The following is a 19376-nucleotide window of genomic DNA, read 5'->3' as shown; positions in this document are numbered from 1 at the left end:
CTCCTGTAGACCCCCATATAGACACGAACTCCATACATCAGTGCACAGATTGATATCAGCCCCCCTCCTGCAGCTATAAATCCAATTTTATCCTCACAAATGATTACACTGTTATTGTTTTTTTACCTACCACACATTTCACTTACTTGACTTTATTCCTTTGTCTCCCTCTCCATCTGTCCATCCTCTTATCTCCTCATCCTCTATCTCTCCTCCAGCGTCTATTCACACTTAACTCACTTTGATGCTCCATTTATCACACTACAGAACGTCCCGCGGGGAATGAATCGTCTTCCGAGGGTCCGGCCTGAAACGGCTCCGCTCTTTATTGAGCATTATGTAGTCTGCACTTAGTCCCCCATGATGTCATCGCTGCCTCGCATTAGTCTAATTTGTAACATGCAACGTCCTTTTCTTCTTAGATCATGTAAGCCTCTTTGCCGGTCAGACACATTTTCTCACATTTCTCGTCCGAGGTGCATACGTCAGTGAGGGAGAGAGAAAGAGACGGAAGGGTTTGGTCTGGCTTACGGCCTCTCAGGGCGATCTTGCTCAGGATGGACCTGATGGAGCACAGAAGTGGATGATGGAGAGAGGTCCTTACCGCCAGCAAGATCTGCCCTTCTAATTGGCCTTTATAAATATTTAATGGCATCAAGATGAAATTCAATCATGGCTTTTAAGTGCTGAATAGGTTGGATGTAGAGTTGGCTGTGGGGTGATTAGATTTCTCAGCGCTGGGACCGCTGCCCTTTCTGCAGGTGGGCAGCGAGGCATTTCAGGTCTGAGGGGAGCGGACGCTCTTCTAAGCAATGAATCTTTTATTTGATGCGGTGTATTTTTAAAACGGACGTTCTCCTGGTCACGCGATATAGAAAACCTCGGCGGACTGAAACTTGTCTGATCCTTCTCTCCGTTTCTCTCTGTAAACAGGAGGAGATAAGAGCATCCCTTTGTGTTGACAAGATGTTTGTTAGATTCTTTATATACTGTAGAGGATGTACGTATCGCTGCTGTCTTTCTGCAACCTCGTATGTTCATATTTTGTGATTTAAATTTTTTGCCAAAAATCTTTGTTATTAGTCATCCTTTATGTTTGTCACTGGGTTTTAAATATCTAACCAATAAGAAGTATTAAAAAGTGCTCGTCAACTTAATGAAAGGACAGTGTTTTTTCCATTTCCTAAAAAACTGCGCATTTGGATATACAGGGTTTCAGATGGACAGCGACGATATGTATGACACAATCTAATTTAAGATACTGTATTATTCAGCTGGTTATATGATTCCATCATTCATATATAATCTAAATTCAAATTAAAAATTGATTTCATTGTATATAAATCTTGCTTTTAATCACAAAATTATGGCAAATCATTACACGCTCAGTGCTTGACAAAGAGATTTACTGTAAATCTGACAGTAAATGCTCAGTGAGGCAAAAGACCCAGGGGAGGATGACCTCATCATGAGCTCATCGCACAGATTCCTGCTATTAAAGAGGAAAGCATCTCCCCAGAGGAGAGAAAGGTAATCCAAACACAGGATGGAAGAGTGAGATTAAAAGGTGTGTGTGTGTGTGTTTTGGTTGCAGATGACTCACCTACACAGGGGTGTTTTCCTTCCTAAAATGAGGTGAGTCAGGTTGTTGACTCACCGCCTATCTCTCCCTTTTTATTTTTCTCCTGATGTGAGGTTGGCGTCAGATGGAGTCAGTGGGGTATTGATGGCAAGGACGATGACTCCTGCTGCTGGGACTGTGGCAGATGGTTTAAATAGTCCAGCGGTAATCTGCCTTACCTCATCACCACTGGGGGGGGGGTTATAGAAGGAGGGGGCGACCGCTGGGATTCATAATTCATGACATAGTCCCACCATCAGATAGTTTATGGCACAGAATGAGTTTATCCCCGCGTAAATGCAGAAGGCGTAAGGTCTGCCCCCATTCCCAAATTGCAAATGTAACTTTTTTACTGTGTATCTGGCATTTTAGTCTCCACATGTATTTTTAAATGGATGGTGGGGTGGGGGAGCTCAGGTTAATCTCATTATGTTGACCTTACATGAGTGCCAAATGAGACTCAAAATTGTTGGGTGTATTTTCAATAACCGCCCCGCCCAGGATAATCATCTGCAAATACGAAGAGTAAATTCAGGGGGAAATATTGCAATGGGTTTTCAGCGAGTCTGTGCATGAATATTTAATTCTGTTAGAAGAAGGGTGGTCCAGTAAATGAATGATTTTTTTCTGGTGTGTTTTTTTCTCCACTGTCTGCTCCCTTAATTGCAGCCGTGCATTTTTGCACCTTGCACAGATTAAGATTCTTTTGAAAATGTGTGGATGCCCCTGATAAGATTAATGACATTTTAAGAAGAAAGTTTGGGACGTCTGGCCTATTTGCAGTTTTGGACCGAATGTAGGTCGACAGAGGGAGGAAAAGTTTCAGCAGGAGCTCGGTTAGTTTAAAATATTCTAAATGAAATATAGGTAAGTATCAGGGAAAATGTAGCATGCGTTAGAAAAAAAAGTGGTATTTGTTGTCTTTTGGGACAAAAAATCACCAGCAATTAGCTACATCTCACAAAACCTTCCCTAGGGAATCTTGAAATCTTAAAAATGAAAATAGTCTTTAGGTTATGTCTTCATTTAGTCTGGTAAATGTATGTGTGTTGTTTCTGATGTCTTCATTTCGGCGCTAGCAATTGGACCGAACTCATTGGTTTTTCTAAACAAAGAATGAAGGGCTTTCACCCCGGCATCTGTTGAGGTGAGCGGCGCTCTCCTGAGTCATGGCCTGTGTGTAAGCTTCAGCCTCCCAGATCTATGGCACCAGTCGCACCCTCTCTCCCCATCTCATTCACTTGTGAGACTGTCATTTGGTCTTCTAATAGAATAGATATTACGTTCCATTCAGAAACCCTTTGGCTTTAGTGAGGCCCAGGACACCCGGTGTGCTCTCCCGTGAAGGCTGACACTGTTCTGGCTCTGTGGGCTGGGGGAATTCCTTGGCGCTCTTTGATAAAGATTGATACAATCCTATTTTCATGCCTAGGATTGCCTCTTCTAATGTGATTCTCTCTCTCACACACACACACACACACACACACACGCACACACACACACACTCTTTTTATTTCTATGTCTTTTAATTTCCCTGCGTTCTTGGGAAACACAAGGAATTGACTAAAACAGGGTTGTTCTCCCTTTCTCGGCCCAGAACCCAAATAAGACCCGAGGCCTTTATTTACAAAATCATGCATTATAATGTATTCAGTATATCCATTACTTCCTTACCTCTTTACAGTATGACTAAGTATTTTTATATAGACAAATGTTTATTTTTATTATTCCAGAGATATACTGTATATAAGAAAGCTTTTTCCAACTGAGCTATTATTTAGATAAATAAAGAATTATTAAAGTGCATGTACGCTACTACTATAGGCTAAAGCATGTTTTAAGCCGTATGAATTCTTTATAGATTTATCCTAGAGAAGGCGAATCAGCACAAAAGCACTATAATAAGATTGGCATGAGATAATGCAATGCATGTGTCTGTGAGCAAGCAATCTAAACACACAAGGGCAGGAATGATATCAAGAGGCCAAAGGCAAAAGTCAGAAGACACATAGGAGTGCAATGGAGACGACATAAGGGCAGCGTGGGGCATCGTTGCAGCCTCTAGCTGTTTTCACTTTCTGTGGGAGATGCTGGATCTGTACCAGCAAGGCTGAGCAAAACTAACAAAGGTCAGATCAAAGGAATGGAGCAACTGGCCTTTTTCAGATGCTCTAATTGGCGTGGAAGAGAGGATGCTCTCAACGGGTTTGGATTGTCAGTGGGCCTGACTGAGTGTCTGTCTGTGTGTGGGTGTGGAGTTTAATCTAAGATGCTTTTTTTCAGGATAGGGAGAGGAAATTTAGTCGAGCAACACACACAGTAGACTCGTTTTATAAAGAGCTGCCACGTTAAAAAAAAAGTGTTAAATTATTAGAGAATAAAGAGGCATATTTAGCCCAAAATAATGCATGTTTTGTATTTTTGGTGTTGGACTATTAAAATATAAATTCACTAAATAACTCTTTCTGTCCAACTTAGTCTTCACAATTCTTATGCTTACTTTACATAGACAGCATGTTAAGATTTGTACTGTATTTGTGGGTAGGCTCGTAACGCAAAGATATAGATATGCATTTATCTGATAAGGATATACACAATCATTACCCTAAAAAGTAATACAAATGATTATATTATACAAATCTTATATTATACATTAAGATGCGTTGTAATGCAGTAGCATACTTTTTTTCAGCTACACTATACTTGTTAAGGATCAGTTCAGAAACAAACCTGAGCTGGATCTCATGTACAGTAGACTCTTTGCATGCAATATGCAGTGTCACCAGCAGGGGGCGATCTGAAAAATAAAAGAGTTTATCATCTACTCCATGTGTTTAGAAAATATATTATCTTTATTTTTACTTTATTATTTTTACCTATTTTGACTGCTTTTTAGCATTTGATAAGGATTTTAAAAGTAATTGTGATGTTTTCAGTGGATGGAGAACACAAATTACACAATATCTTCTCAAACTAATCCTCAAAATTAAATATTTATTTGCATTATACATAGTTTAAAAGCTAATTAAAGGAAAGGCTCTTTAAGTGCATAGTGACTGTTCATTCACAGACGTTCACATACTCTTTTTCATGATATTTTCAGTCTTTTCTTCGAGTCTTTTTATTTTATGATTTTTTTATTGAAACCCCAGCTAAAGCTGCATAACCTCATCACATAATTGCTATTTGTGACGAAATCACCAGGAAATGACCGAACACTAAAAAGCTGTGTGTGTCTTCATAAATCAACCAGTTTATTTCCACACACGGTTTTGTTGGTTTTTGGGTAGGATATATCAAATGTTATTATCCTAGAATGAAAACCATTGCATATGAGAGGTTCTCACTAATATAGCTTTAGAACTGTGTGAGCATGCGTGTCAGAATGATATCAGTGTACGCTCTCTGATCTACTATGCGTGTAGTGGCTCTCACGTTGAAGGACCTGCACCACTGTTACCACAAGAGTGTTAAAGTACAGCTCTTAAACTGCCTGTCGCAGAGTGTATGTGTATGTGTGTGTGTGTCCTCCTCGCACCGCAGCGTGCCATCGAGGACGCATCAGTCTTTGATTGGGCACTTATTGATCTGAGAGTGTGACCTGTGTGGATTGCTGTAGCCTCTGTTACACCCTCTCTGAGGAAACCACCCGCATTCACTGCAGCACATGAATGCATAACTCACAGACCACAATGGATTATGTACACAAAAACACACAAACGCTATTCGGTTAGCAGCATCAGAAGTGGCCTGAAGGATCTTTAAAAAGATTGGAAAACAAAGACAGAAAGAAAAAAAAGTGACAGACATAGATAACAGATCCTTTTACTTAACTTGTTAATGGATTGTGTGACCATACTTTCCAACAGCTTTGGCTCATAGAGGGAAAAATGAAATGAAAGGTTTTGCACTGTAAAGCAAGCTTATCTTCTACATTAGAAATGTTTATTTAAAGCAATAGATATTTGAAGATTGGCAAAAACTGAGATTGTGTACAGTGAGCTCATGTAGCACTGTGAATGATGTAATCAAATCACGTGGCGCAATATAAAACTATTAGTGGAGCTTTCTTCAGGATTATGGGGATTTTAGTTCTCTGGGATTTTGGCTATTAAACAGTTTTTCTTAATGAAGAAAATCACTAACTTCCACCGAAGCATATTGTATATCATTGCAGAACAGGTTTTTCTTGAGAAGTTTGTTATCATTAAAAATGTGTTTTAAGAGCTATCTTGACAGATGTCTGCATGTATGTCCTTGTCCAGACATGCTAAATAGAAGGTTGTGTGTAAAAGTTGAAAAAATATATTTGTTTTGATTATGTAAGTATGTCTAAAGGAATGGGTGGAATTAATCTATTAGTGTGAACAGGCCTTTAAGAAAAGTGTAAAATTTTAAGGGCAGCAAAGTATTAATGAATGTCGACTCTACTGTATATTTACATATATTAACATTACATTTTAAGTGCATGACACACTTTTATCTCCCCAGAGGGACAGTATTTTGGGTTCTTAACAGCCAGACAGGACAACTTTTATGCCTGAGTAAAAGAAATAAAAACTGTCTTAGACTATAACTGTTTCATCTCTGACAGAAGAAGCCTGATGTCTATTTATTTTCTTTTCAGCAACAACGACGGCTAGATCTCCTGACCATCTCCAACCCTGGTGAGTCTGCTAAGTTTGTGTGTGTGTGTGTTCATGTTTTTATATCCCGGTGGGGACCTAAACCTGAATGCACACCAACACATGGGGACTTGTGTCACCGTGGGGACCAAAATTGAGGTCCCCATGGGCAAAAAAGCTTATAAATTGAAATTTTAAATTTTATAAATTTTAAATCTAAAAATGCAAAAAGTTTTCTATGATCTTTAGGTTTAGGGGTAGGGATAGGGGATAGAATATACAGTTTGTACAGTATAAAAAACATTACGCCTATGGACTGTCCCCACGGAGATAATAAACCAGACATGTGTGTGTGTGTGTGTGTGTGCGTGCGTACCATATGCACACCACACCATTGACAACAGAACACAAAATGTGTGGTTGTTTGGATTTCCCTTACCTAAAGAATAAGCAACTTTTTCTGGAATAAGTCAGCGTTTTCACTGTGCCTCTCCCAGAGCAGTGAATACAGCCCGTTTATAAGCTGAATGTCTTCTCGATGCATCTGGGTGTGAGGGCTGAGCTGAACCGCAGTCAGAGCTCTGGGAGAAACAGATGGGAGATCCAGCAAGAATGTAGTCCCCATATGTCTCAAATATCTGCCTCGTCTAATACACTTTGATTAAAATAATGTTTATGTAAGGCACGTGGAGCGGGCTAATTTTCCCAGCTTTGCTCGGCATCTGTTACCCAGAGCCACGCAAGACCGTGCCGCTGACCTTCACAACTTCACAAAAGACGTGCGCGATGCAACATGGCTTTTAGCTTACCTCATTTTGGGTTATATAATGAAAATGACTTTTTTTCACCCTATAGAGCTTGCCAGTTTGTGAGGGTAATTTGCTGATTTCAGCTAGCAGTAAAAACTACTTTTTCTCCATAAAATCTCCACAATTGTATTGTAACTGTGCATAAGCAGGCTGCAGGGGGCCTCTGGAGAGCTGTTGTGCTTTTTGCTGATCTAGAACAGGCTCCCCGAACGCAGTTATTAAAACTAACAGTTGAAAGAACAACTACTAAACCAGTCTGAGATCACCGGGATACAGATGGGCTTAGTGAGTTATTGATGAGGTGAATGGGGCATTTTAGTTGCTATAAATGAAGAATTAAAGCTGTAAATGAGCTCATCTATTCCCATCTCTTTCCATAAGCCTGCTGCTCAGGCGCCTATTAGGATTCAGTGTGCAAAGTGTATGAAAGAGCCTGGTGACCTTTGACCTGTGTTTGTCCTATACAAGTGTGACGGAAGCTTGTTTTCCTGCTGTATGGAAAACAGCTTGCACTTTTAGATGACTGAGACAGATACAGCACACAGGACACATCGAGCTGTCCACATATTAGACACATTTATGAATACTGTGGTGTTGCATTACATTTTAAACACGAAAGGCACAAATCCAATGCCTTCTTGGATATACAGTGTATATATATAAAACAAGCATATGTATATGTATGAATGATCCTTAAAGTTCATTTTATTAGGAATACTTAAGTAAAGATCAAGTATATTTTATTCTATGGCTTTGTTCTAATACCTCCACTTGCGGTCTTGGCCACTTGAGAGCGCGTGCACGCGACAGGAAGTAAGAGCGCAAGTCTGTCCCTTGTCTTAAAAATGCCAAAGTGCAGTGCCCTTTATGCACACTAAACCCACCTGCTTCGGAGCGGTATTCAGGGCTAAGTGTATCCCATCATGCATCCCATTCTGAATATAAATCATGAGACTTTTTGTCCGGGTTTCGTGAAATGTTGCGGAAAGCTTTTCAGTGTAAGTTATACCTTTTAAGGTTACATCTTTATTTATTCTATGTTTGGCTAACGTGTTTTTCCTTTGTTTTTGTACAGCTGCTTTGACTATAACATATTACATATTATTTCGTAGTAAAACGTAAAGTGTTGCATATTTTTTGTGTGTAAACTCCAGTGATAGTTTATATATTGAACACTTGGGCCAAATACAGGAAATACGCCATGAAAATAGTCAAGTGGTCAAGTTGAAAGACTGCAAGTGTGGGTATTTGGACAAATCCTATGCTTTTTCTAGGAAGTATACAAGTATTAGTAGTATACTTGTAAGTGTACTATATTTATACTACTTGGTACTAAATGTATCAACTTTTTAGTTTATTTAAGTATACTTTCTAGGTGTTAGTGTAACAGTTATAAACTTTAAGTGTACCACTAGTGCAATTATACTACAAGATTACACTCTAAAAAAAAGCCGTAAAAATAGGGCACAATATACTGTATTAATATGAAGGAATTTTCCGTGTTCATTTTTACAGTTGTTTTACCTGTATTTTACATTTTGCACTGCATTCATTTGCATTTTAGCATTAATGGAAATGTCCGTAAAATAAAGGAAAATGTACTGGTAATTTTCTGCCAGTACTTTATCTGTTTTTTTACGGGATTTTTTTTTACAGTGTACTTATATTAATAATTGACTAGTTTAATACTTGTAGCATTTTTTTAGTTTATGAAAATACCTTGAAATATACTTACTATATAGCTTAGCATATTTAAAGTATACTTGAAATATTATAAAACTATTACTACTATTGTGTGTGTATATTTCATCATGAAAGATGGAGAAATTATGCATATTTGGTCTTTAATGAGATCAGACTGTGTTCTCCCTCTGTGCCCTTGGAGATCGTTTTTGGAGTAACTCCTGGGTCAGAACCTGCTCTCCTGTACTGCTCTTATTGTGGCCCAGCAGATCAGTGATGAGGGCAGGGGGTTCTCCGTGTCGTAGCCCCTCATTAGCTCTTCTATGTGAAGAGCGCCTCCCGATCAACCCCTGCCAAACCCCCTTTAATTGGACAGTTGAACAGCACGATGTGAATCTGGCTCCATTGAAGCCTGACATTTCAAACAACTGACCTTTGCCAGGCCAGAACAGCTAAGGAATGATTCACCTCGCCAACCATATCCATCGCGATGTGGAAGGCAAACTAAGCACCACGTACATGAATAAGGAAGGGATGAAGAAAATATAGGATGACTGTCAACAACACTGTCTTTTCAGTGTAAATGCGGCTTTAGATGGTGCAATAGATGTATGAAACAAGCACAGCCTGGGTTTGGCTCGGGGTGCTGGGGGCCACATGATGGTGTAGAGAATGTGGTGTAGTTGTAGTTTAGGGGGTGACTGCTGCTAGAAAAATGAGTTCAGCATCTTTTCGGAAAAGGCTATTGTTGGTCTTTTGATTTGAATGCCCTTTTCATATCTGCAGTCTCCATTGCGTTATTGTTCAGCTGGACAATTAACTTTGCTTGGCTGATGTTTAGTCTCTGTGTCACTGCCCCCCCCACCCCCCACCCCCCCCCCAATCTCAGCAGCGTTACAGAAAAAGGTCAATTACATTCATGAGACTTGGAGCGATGTGCAAGCGTACTGTTCTGAGAACAGATAGACAACCTTCAGATCTTCTCAAAGGCTTTAAGCTCTTTTTCTGTCTTCGTTAGTTTCTGTCAGATGCACACGTGTGCTCTCATGTCTTTATTTGGCAGAGCTCAAAGTATAAACTTTTTAATAAACATATGACTTATCTTTTTATCAAACAATGTTTATTATACTATTATGATATAAATAAGGCTTAAATTACTTTCATTATATTAGACAGCAAAATGTAAATCTATAAACAAATCTTTAACTGTTCAAAGTAATTCTCGTTTTTACTTCTTCTCCAATGCTTTTTATTTTCAAATGAAACTCTTTTTTTGTGCAACATTTTTCTATGAAGTGTGACTATTCTTTAGAAATTGATGGTTGAATATTTTGATGGTAATCTAATGTAGCAACAATTGTAAGTGTGGCTTACAAATCAATTAATTTCTATTTATAACATTTACAGAATGACCAACAGCTTGGTAATATATATTATTTAATGGAAGAACACTTTACTTTAATTGTTTTTAATCATGTACAAACGTATTGCACCGCTGTGACACCATCTCTTGTGTCTGTTTTTCTGTTGTGTATTTTGCCATGAGAATGTTCAGCCTGATGCACTGATGAATCTCCTCTCTTGCGTTGACTGGTCTCAGTGGTCCTCTATACCGAATGTTTAAAACACGTTCTCTGCCAGTGGCACAGCTCTCATTGGCCGAATGTGTTTTCTTGGCAGTGTCTGTGATGGTGTCTGTATGGCGTCCAGTAGTAAAACAGGTCTGAGCCTGATGGTCTCTGGACTGGGGCCGTGTGGCCAGACACCCTGCTGTTTGTGCTTTTGTGCCTGACTGCAGTAACTCTAGGCCAAAGCAGCAACCTGGACAGCTGCTGCTCACAGCGGCCAATACCTGCACCGGTGAGATCTGCCTTTAGTGGAGCAGAGAAACCAAGCCTGGCACAAAGAGAGTGAGAGATTAGGGGACATAGTGTATATCTATGCAGACTACAGGAATTGAAATGGGGAATGATAGAGCAGAGGAATACTTTTTAACCAATTTCTATACAACAATCATTTAACAAAATTAATATTTAACAGATTTATTATAATGTATATATTTAAAATAAAGCAGCGGAAAAAATAGAGACCACTCTAAAATTATTTTCATCTTTTCAGAATTTACCAATTTTTCCTGTGCAAAAACTGCATTGGGTTATTTTGATTAAGTAAAAATATATTTAAAAAATACAGCTAACCAACACAATAAAACACAATAAAAACATAATACATTTGAGATTTTTTTTACATTTTTAAAAATGGAGTTATCTGTTTTTGCAAATAAACTCTTCATTTATGTGTTTAAGCGCATAATAATGTTATCAAATTCGATGTGGAAATAGTTTTTTTTGCAGAAAACTGAAACAGGACAAACCAGTCAAAATAACAAAAAAGATGCAATATATGCGGATCTTGCTGTAAAGAAGTTCATATTCATGTTAAACAACACCATAAGTTTTTACATGTATTTTAGCATCAATTGAAAAAAAAAATGAATATATGGGGGAATAAGCCTGATTGTTTTCACAACTTTCATTCAGCTCTCTTTTACATTGCTGCTGGGTGACTATGTAATTCCTGTGGTTTGTTTCTGTTGAAATTGGACTGGAATGGCCACAATACATGCACAAATGCTGATTTAAGGCAACATATTCAAACACTGTACTAATATTGGCCATGGCTTTCCTTTGCTCTCAAAACAGCCTCCGTTTTTTATTAAATACGCTTCACAATGTTCCACACGTTGCATGTTGACATGTTTGCATTACAGATTTTTTCAGCTACACATTCTTGCAACATGTTTGTGTGGCCTTTTGGCATCACACGGTCAGTACAATACTCAAATAGACTGTGGCATTCACAAAGATTTATTGGCTATTTACTCGCACTGAGCACTTTATCCGGAACACATGACAAGTGACAAATGCCTTATTTAAATACAGCGTTAAAATAGCACATTTATCTCCTGAATAAGACGGTTTGTAAATTAATGGTTGAAATAAGGAACACAAAAGTGGCGTTCAGCGAGTTCCACCCAGAGAGCGACGGCATTACAGAGATATAGGAACAGAGAAACCAAAACGTGTGTTCTGCTGCCTCATGCTGTCTATTTTCCAGTTGATTTTTTCCAAATGCACACAAAGGAGCATAGCGAAAGGGCTGTGAGCCTGTTAATGAAGAAAGAGTAAGACTGTTAATGTAGTCGAAAAGAGAGAGAGAGAGAGAGAGAGAGAGAGAGAGAGAGAGAGAGAGAGTGCACTGCTGGCGTCTCTTGGAAAATATTTGCAAAATATGCATCATTAAACCATTATTTAAAAACATGTCTGGAGCCCAGCCTTGAATCTTTTCAACAACTAATGCCTCTAGTTAATATCCCCAGCCATGCAAATATCACAATTTCACACCTTCTTCACATAATCAGCCATGGGTTTTTCTGCTTGCCGTGTGAAAACAAAACAACAGGCTTAAAATACTAAAGGAAAATGCAGTGTGCTATTTGCCATTAACTTGTCTTTCTCTTTTCACGGCTTGGCGCGTGCGCGTGTTAGTGAGAAGATATGTGGGAAAATGTAAATAGTATTTTAACAGCCTTTCTGCGATGACTGCGATGACTATTTTGTCGTCACCAGGGCCATTTCCAACTGCAGCAAATCCATAAGGAGAAAAGGTGTACTTTTTTTGTTATTTCCAGCTGGAGAGTGTGTGATAGAGCTAGTTTCAGATAAAGGCCCCTGTGGTTTGAGTTAGTGGAAATAGCGATTGAGAGAAAGAAACTGGGATTATCCTCTGAGACTTTGTCGCCAGCAGCACAAAACTACTCCCACTCGCTCTCGGCTGCTAGCCCTGCCGGAGTTTTGATTCGGTTACCTGGTTACTGCCAGGCCTCGTTTGCGGCGTCACTTCATTAATCCCTCTGCCGGTGAAAGGTGACGTGCGTTGGTGTGTATGTTTATATTTGTGTCGGCTCAACAAAGAACAGGTCCGCTCTCACGCTCCACCTGCCGCACAGTGTTATCAGATCCACCCACGCAGACTCGAATTGTTTGCGTGTTGCGATGGCCGTCGATAGGCCTCTGTTTTACGGCTGTCATATTAACACTCTGAGTAAATCTGGACGAGAAATTAGCTACTCTAGGTAAATATTATGCCACTTCCTATTAGGACTGATTTGGTGAGACAAGGGATGATAAGAATTGTTTCTGAAGTGTGCGGGGTTGTAGAACAGCAGATAGGCTAAATGTTTCTGAAGAATATGATTCATTGATGACAAAGACCTTTATTGTTTACCAACATTTCACCTGAACAAGTTGCACAATGTCATGAACGATTAACGTATAACCACCGGCATTTACAGTATATATCATTGTCTTTCCAGTAGTAGATATTTTAAAGGTTCACTGAATAGAGTGTTTAATTCTATGGATCAACATTTTTTTTTTAGTAGAAAACGATTAATTGCGATGAATCGCATCCAGAACAAAAGTTTGTGTTTACATAATATATGTTTACATAATGTATGTCTGTGTACTGTGCATATCAATTTTGTATTTATACACATGTATACATATTTAGGACATATTTACATATTATTTATTTATCAATAATTGAAATTATATATAATATTTTATATTTTTCTTAAATATATGCATGTATTTGTATGTTTTTATAAATGAAAATTAATATGCACAATACACAGACATATATTATTTTTTTCATATATTACTTTTGTTCTGGATGCGCCCGATTAATCATTTGGCAGCCATAATATTTCTTTTAAATAAATATTTTTGGGCAAGAAACCTTGAACAATATTATATATTCTCTTCAGAAAAAAACTATAATAATAAAAAGATTATAGACTGTATAAAATAATAAAGAGCACATTTGCCATTCATGTCTTTAGATTCGATTGAAAAAACAAATATCAATAATTAAAAAATATTTGTTTTAATATATTTTTTAATTCAATTTTTTATGTTCCATTTTGTTACCACCCTTATTTAACCGATAAGAAAGTATAATCACAGGTAAGTGTACATCAATGTCTAAATTTCTCCTAGACATTGATGAGATTACATGCAAAACTTTTGCTCAAGGCTCCTGAGAAAAAAATCTTACGAACGTCTCAATTTCAATCTCAAATACTGAGATCAGATTTGTCAAGACTGCATTCAAAAGTCAATATTATTGAAGATTTACCCAAATCCAGATTGTTTTCCCTATACAATCTACATTCTTTTTAAAGCTCCATGCTCTTCATATATTTTAACAATTGTCTATTTTGTTTTTGTTTTTATTTCTTCTCCTGTAAGACATTTTAGGAGAAATATCTGAGATGAAGTTGATACTTATATGAAACAAATGGGAGCTCTATCAAATCTTGTGAGCTATGAATAACATTAACATTATCCTCTCACAAACTCTACTTCAAAAAAACAGTTATTATATATGGTCATCTTTGCTTTCATGACCGCAAGTGTTCTAACTTGTCTTAATCACGCAGATGGACCCAGTAATCGCCTCCCAGCAATTAAATATTCACAGTTTATCGTCTGCACCCAATGAGGACAAATGAAGTGTCCACACAGCGCGGGTCTGACATTGTGCAGGAAGAAGGGGAAAAGCGCTGTCTTGTTTTTCATACTAATGCAAGAGATCATATTTGGAGGTTTGGGGGGTGATGCAGATTCTCAACCTGCTCGGATCAATAGCGAACTCCTGAGAGACCTAGAGAGAGATCCAGAAGCAAGGTATAAGAAACGTCCCCGAAGCTCTCGTTTGTTCTTTAAGAGAAAGATCAATGTTCCCACAGTGGCTATTCGGGGAATGCTCAGTGGGACACTGTTCTGGCAATGATACCCCAGTAAATATTTGATGAAGGGACTGAGGAGCGGTTATACAATATAGTTTGCGTGCGCTTGGTCTGTCAGTTTTGAAGTTTGTCTCAGGGCAACTGGCATTAGTGACTAATAGCACTGTTCAGAGCTCTGGTCTGGGGCTACTGTTCATTTCACGCACTATCACTTTTTTTATTGCCCGACTGATGACTTCACGGCTAATCAGTTATTCATGAGGCTCTAATTAAAGGACAAAATAAAGTAACGTAATTACGGCCGGTTCAATTAAACCAGAGGAGATCATCGCCTTGTAAGTTGTTGATCAATAGAAGATGATGGTGCCAACTTTTCCCATCTCCGACTGACCCCAGGAGCTGCGTTTTCCCCCCTGGATGCACGGGGGCCTTTATTTTAAAACATATTTCTAATGTTCTCTAAACGATCCCTGCTGTCTCTCTGTGCTTCAAGGATTCTGGCAAAGGCAGCAGGTTTCAAGAGTGCCGTCTGGTTTCTATAGTTAGCCAGCCAGTACCAACACACACACACAAACACAGATCGCCACCAATACACACACGCACACCTGGGCTAGCGTCTGTCCATCTCCCCGATTGGCACAGGTGCGCTGTTTTGATTGGCTGCGTGGTAATGGCTAATGTGTTCCCAGCTAATGCCGCTGTCACAGCTCCTCATGTCCATCTCTCCCCATCTTCATCACCTTCCTCATCCTCTACTGGGCACCGACCCAAAACAGGCCTACCGCTATCGTCTCGCCCGACACCCACCCTCTTTCCTATTCTAGTCACAGAACTCCTGCCTCCCTCTCCGACAGTCGGCTTCATCATCCACATCATTATGGAGATTATCCCATGTCTTTTATTTAATAGTGGCTAATGTATCACCAATAAAGATGAATGAGGAGAGCTGCGAAGCTCTAATTGGAGGAACATGATGTCTGACTCCGAGCCGCTGATAATGTCGACACTGCCAAACAGTTTATGAGGCGCCATCACCGGAGTAAGTGTGTGTTTAGAGGTGGAGGGGGAGCAGACACTTAGTTCGAGTGCTCATTGTTTGATATCTGCACATGAGAGCGTCGGGCGCTGCCGCATTGTTATTTGATCTCATGAGTTTGATGTGAAAGCTTTCGCTCTTGTGGTGGCATTTATAATTGCACAAATGTATCTTCGTATTTAATATTACATATTTATTGTTTTTTAAATAACATAATAAGCTGGACAGATTTACCTCAATCGTATTTTATTTTTATTTTTTTGGCACCTTTTCTTTTAAAAAGACCTTATTATAGTGGTAGTGTGTAGTCAGTTTAACTAAACATATTGATTGAAATATAAAACTATAAAATCACACACCACAATGAATTTTATTTTTATATGTGGGGTTTTATGGACAGATTCATCTTTAATAGAGTGTACAACAATAAACTGGTCGACTAAACGATGAATTCTTTAAAGTATTCACGGCATAAACACGCTATTTCTGTTAACTTTTGACATGTACGTGAATGCACACCGGTCTACGGATGCCTCTAAATATGATGCGGCACAAATCGAAACGGGATTGGTTGCTTTACCTGTCAGTCAAATGGCTTCTTGGGCAGTTCTTGGCTATTCAAAGCGCTTCAGTATGAGACTAGGGCCCGGTTTCATATGGCTTAGCCTAAATCAGGACTATGCCTTAGTTAATTTGGGCTGTTTAAGTCGTTTTTATTCAAATGCCTTAGAAACAACATTACTGGTGTGCATCTTGAGACAAAACAATGGCACTGACATATTTTGAGATATGTCAGGGCAAGATATTTTCAGTTAAAACTGCTCAAAAATCCTTTTGGTCTGGGACTAGCCTTAAACTTTGTCTGTGAAACCGGGGCTACGAGTGGCATAACTTTAATCTATTTCACCATCTAAACTCTATTTTCTACTATCAACTCTAAATTGATAGCCTGTTGCATTTTCACATTATTTTCTCATTAACAATATTCATATCAGATTGCAAGTATTGTTAAATTGCTTGCTACTGCATGGAATTCAGTGTCAAAATATACACTTGGTATTTTCTGTCCTGAACTGGGGCCACTTGAACGCATCAGCCAGGGGATCTGGGTGGTTTTATTTGGAGCAGATTCAGAGCGCAGGACAAACCAACCATTGAGAAGCAGATTAGATTAAGAATAATCCTTTCGCTGCACGCTGAGCCCCATCTTTGCAAAGTCCACTCAGTCAGACTGCATCAGTTACACCCTTTTGCCCAGCAACACGCCCCAGGTCCCAGTCCGTCCCAGAGGTCTTCAGCTCAATCCATTCACTGAGGCCGAACGGTTCTTGTATTTTTTTACTGTCCATAGAAATCTTATGACATAATGACTGTCATTTTGCTGACGTGATGCTAAACAGAACAGGGATTAGATAGAAAGAAAATGCGTACTCTCTGGGGGCCTATACAGAGCCTGTGGTCTGTCTTTGGTAGCGTAAACTGAGTTGAAACTTCTCGTCCTTCGAGCAAAACCTCATCTCTGCGTTTTCGGCCCAGGACCTGATCGCAGATCTGACTGGAATGGTGACATAAAATGAAAGGAAATAAATGGAGAGAAAACAGAAGAAAGGGCAAAAGCATCCGAAGTTCTGCATCACTTACTTTTCAATTACGGCAGGCGAAGCAGAACGAATTGTTAGTGCCATTTATTGACTGTGCCTTTCTCGTTATTAAAGTACAAGTGAAGAAATCCGTCCTTGTGTATAACAACCTGCCTGTTTTACAATAACAAAATGTTCCTTCTCTGTCAGATAGCCATTGTCATTTGGAGAAAAACAAGAAAAAGAGAATGGAAGGTATGGCAAAACAGCGTGCTGGTAGAAACGCATTCTTCTGCACAGACTGATACAGTCTAGAACCAATTGTGATTCAAAAGAATACTTCTTCCCGCATGGCTTTCATCTGAGATCGCTGGTGCAGAACAAAAGTAATAGGTGAATGAATTGATTATGGTAATGATTGGCTGGCTGAAAGATTTTTGTATGAGAGGGATATGAGAGATATTGAACACACATTAAGGGAGATACTGCACTGGATTCCCCCTTTTCAGAGATGAAAAACCACAGAATGTTAGAAGGCAGACATGGGCCTTTTATTATCCTTGTCTTGTGATCCTTACACATACATACATGTTGAAGATCTACATAAAGGACCACAGATAAAACATTGAGTTTATAAGAATACAACAATGGTGCATTCAGCAGATAGCCTACTTTATGCTGGACTTGCTGTTGTGAATCTAATTTCTAAGACAAGAAGATTTTACAAAAGTTCCGTTTTGAAATGCGCTTTAACAGCAATACCAGTTGGTATACAATGGTGGTATTCCTATAGCATTGCATGGGTTTAATCTGCAGCAAACATACAGTATAGGTCTACTGATAAAATGTTTAAGTTACTTTGAATAAAAGAGTCTGTCAAAGTTAATGCATAAAGGAAAATGTAACGGCAATACTAAATGATTAAATATTCAGTTACACTTGTAATAAACTAACCAAATTACAAATGGCAAATTCATAATTCTTAAAGGGATAGTTCACCCAAAAACAAAATTCCGTATTAATTTCATTACCCTCATGTTGTTCAAATCTTGTATATGACTCTTTCATATGTGGACCACAAAGATATTTTAAGAAATGTGTCACAAACGTGGTGTTGTATTCATATGGCGGAAGTCAATGGGTGCCAGTGGTTAATAACATTGTTCAAAATATCTTTTGTGTTCAGCAGAAGAAAATCATCCAGGTTTGGACTGACACGGGGATGACAAATGATGCAAAAAATGTGAACTCTGTGAATTGTATCCACCTTGACCACATGGACACCTGTTTCAAGCTGTAAACATTATACTTTTTAATGCATATACTGTCATATACACTCGCCTAAAGGATTATTAGGAACACCTGTTCAATTTCTCATTAATGCAATTATCTAATCAACCAATCACATGGCAGTTGCTTCAATGCATTTAGGGGTGTGGTCCTGGTCAAGACAATCTCCTGAACTCCAAACTGAATGTCAGAATGGGAAAGAAAGGTGATTTAAGCAATTTTGAGCGTGGCATGGTTGTTGGTGCCAGACGGGCCGGTCTGAGTATTTCACAATCTGCTCAGTTACTGGGATTTTCACGCACAACCATTTCTAGGGTTTACAAAGAATGGTGTGAAAAGGGAAAAACATCCAGTATGCGGCAGTCCTGTGGGCGAAAATGCCTTGTTGATGCTAGAGGTCAGAGGAGAATGGGCCGACTGATTCAAGCTGATAGAAGAGCAACTTTGACTGAAATAACCACTCGTTACAACCGAGGTATGCAGCAAAGCATTTGTGAAGCCACAACACGCACAACCTTGAGGCAGATGGGCTACAACAGCAGAAGACCCCACCGGGTACCACTCATCTCCACTACAAATAGGAAAAAGAGGCTACAATTTGCACGAGCTCACCAAAATTGGACAGTTGAAGACTGGAAAAATGTTGCCTGGTCTGATGAGTCTCGATTTCTGTTGAGACATTCAAATGGTAGAGTCAGAATTTGGCGTAAACAGAATGAGAACATGGATCCATCATGCCTTGTTACCACTGTGCAGGCTGGTGGTGGTGGTGTAATGGTGTGGGGGATGTTTTCTTGGCACACTTTAGGCCCCTTAGTGCCAATTGGGCATCGTTTAAATGCCACGGCCTACCTGAGCATTGTTTCTGACCATGTCCATCCCTTTATGACCACCATGTACCCATCCTCTAATGGCTACTT

The 19376-nt window shown here is 39.1% G+C and overlaps 1 protein-coding gene across 2 annotated transcripts in view; it reads left to right on the top strand.

The window, feature by feature from the left end:
• agbl4 (AGBL carboxypeptidase 4) overlaps window positions 1–19376 on the top strand; it is a 287406-nt gene that overhangs the window by 186090 nt on the left and 81940 nt on the right. For both annotated transcript variants that reach the window (XM_057357635.1, XM_057357636.1), the window contains one exon: window positions 6249–6288. In XM_057357635.1, the coding sequence (XP_057213618.1) occupies window positions 6249–6288 (40 nt within the window). The remainder of the gene's footprint in view (window positions 1–6248; window positions 6289–19376) is intronic.

The sequence above is a fragment of the Triplophysa rosa genome, linkage group LG17 (genome assembly GCF_024868665.1).
Source record: "Triplophysa rosa linkage group LG17, Trosa_1v2, whole genome shotgun sequence".
NCBI lineage: Eukaryota > Metazoa > Chordata > Actinopteri > Cypriniformes > Nemacheilidae > Triplophysa > Triplophysa rosa.
This window is presented reverse-complemented; position numbering and strand designations above follow the sequence as displayed.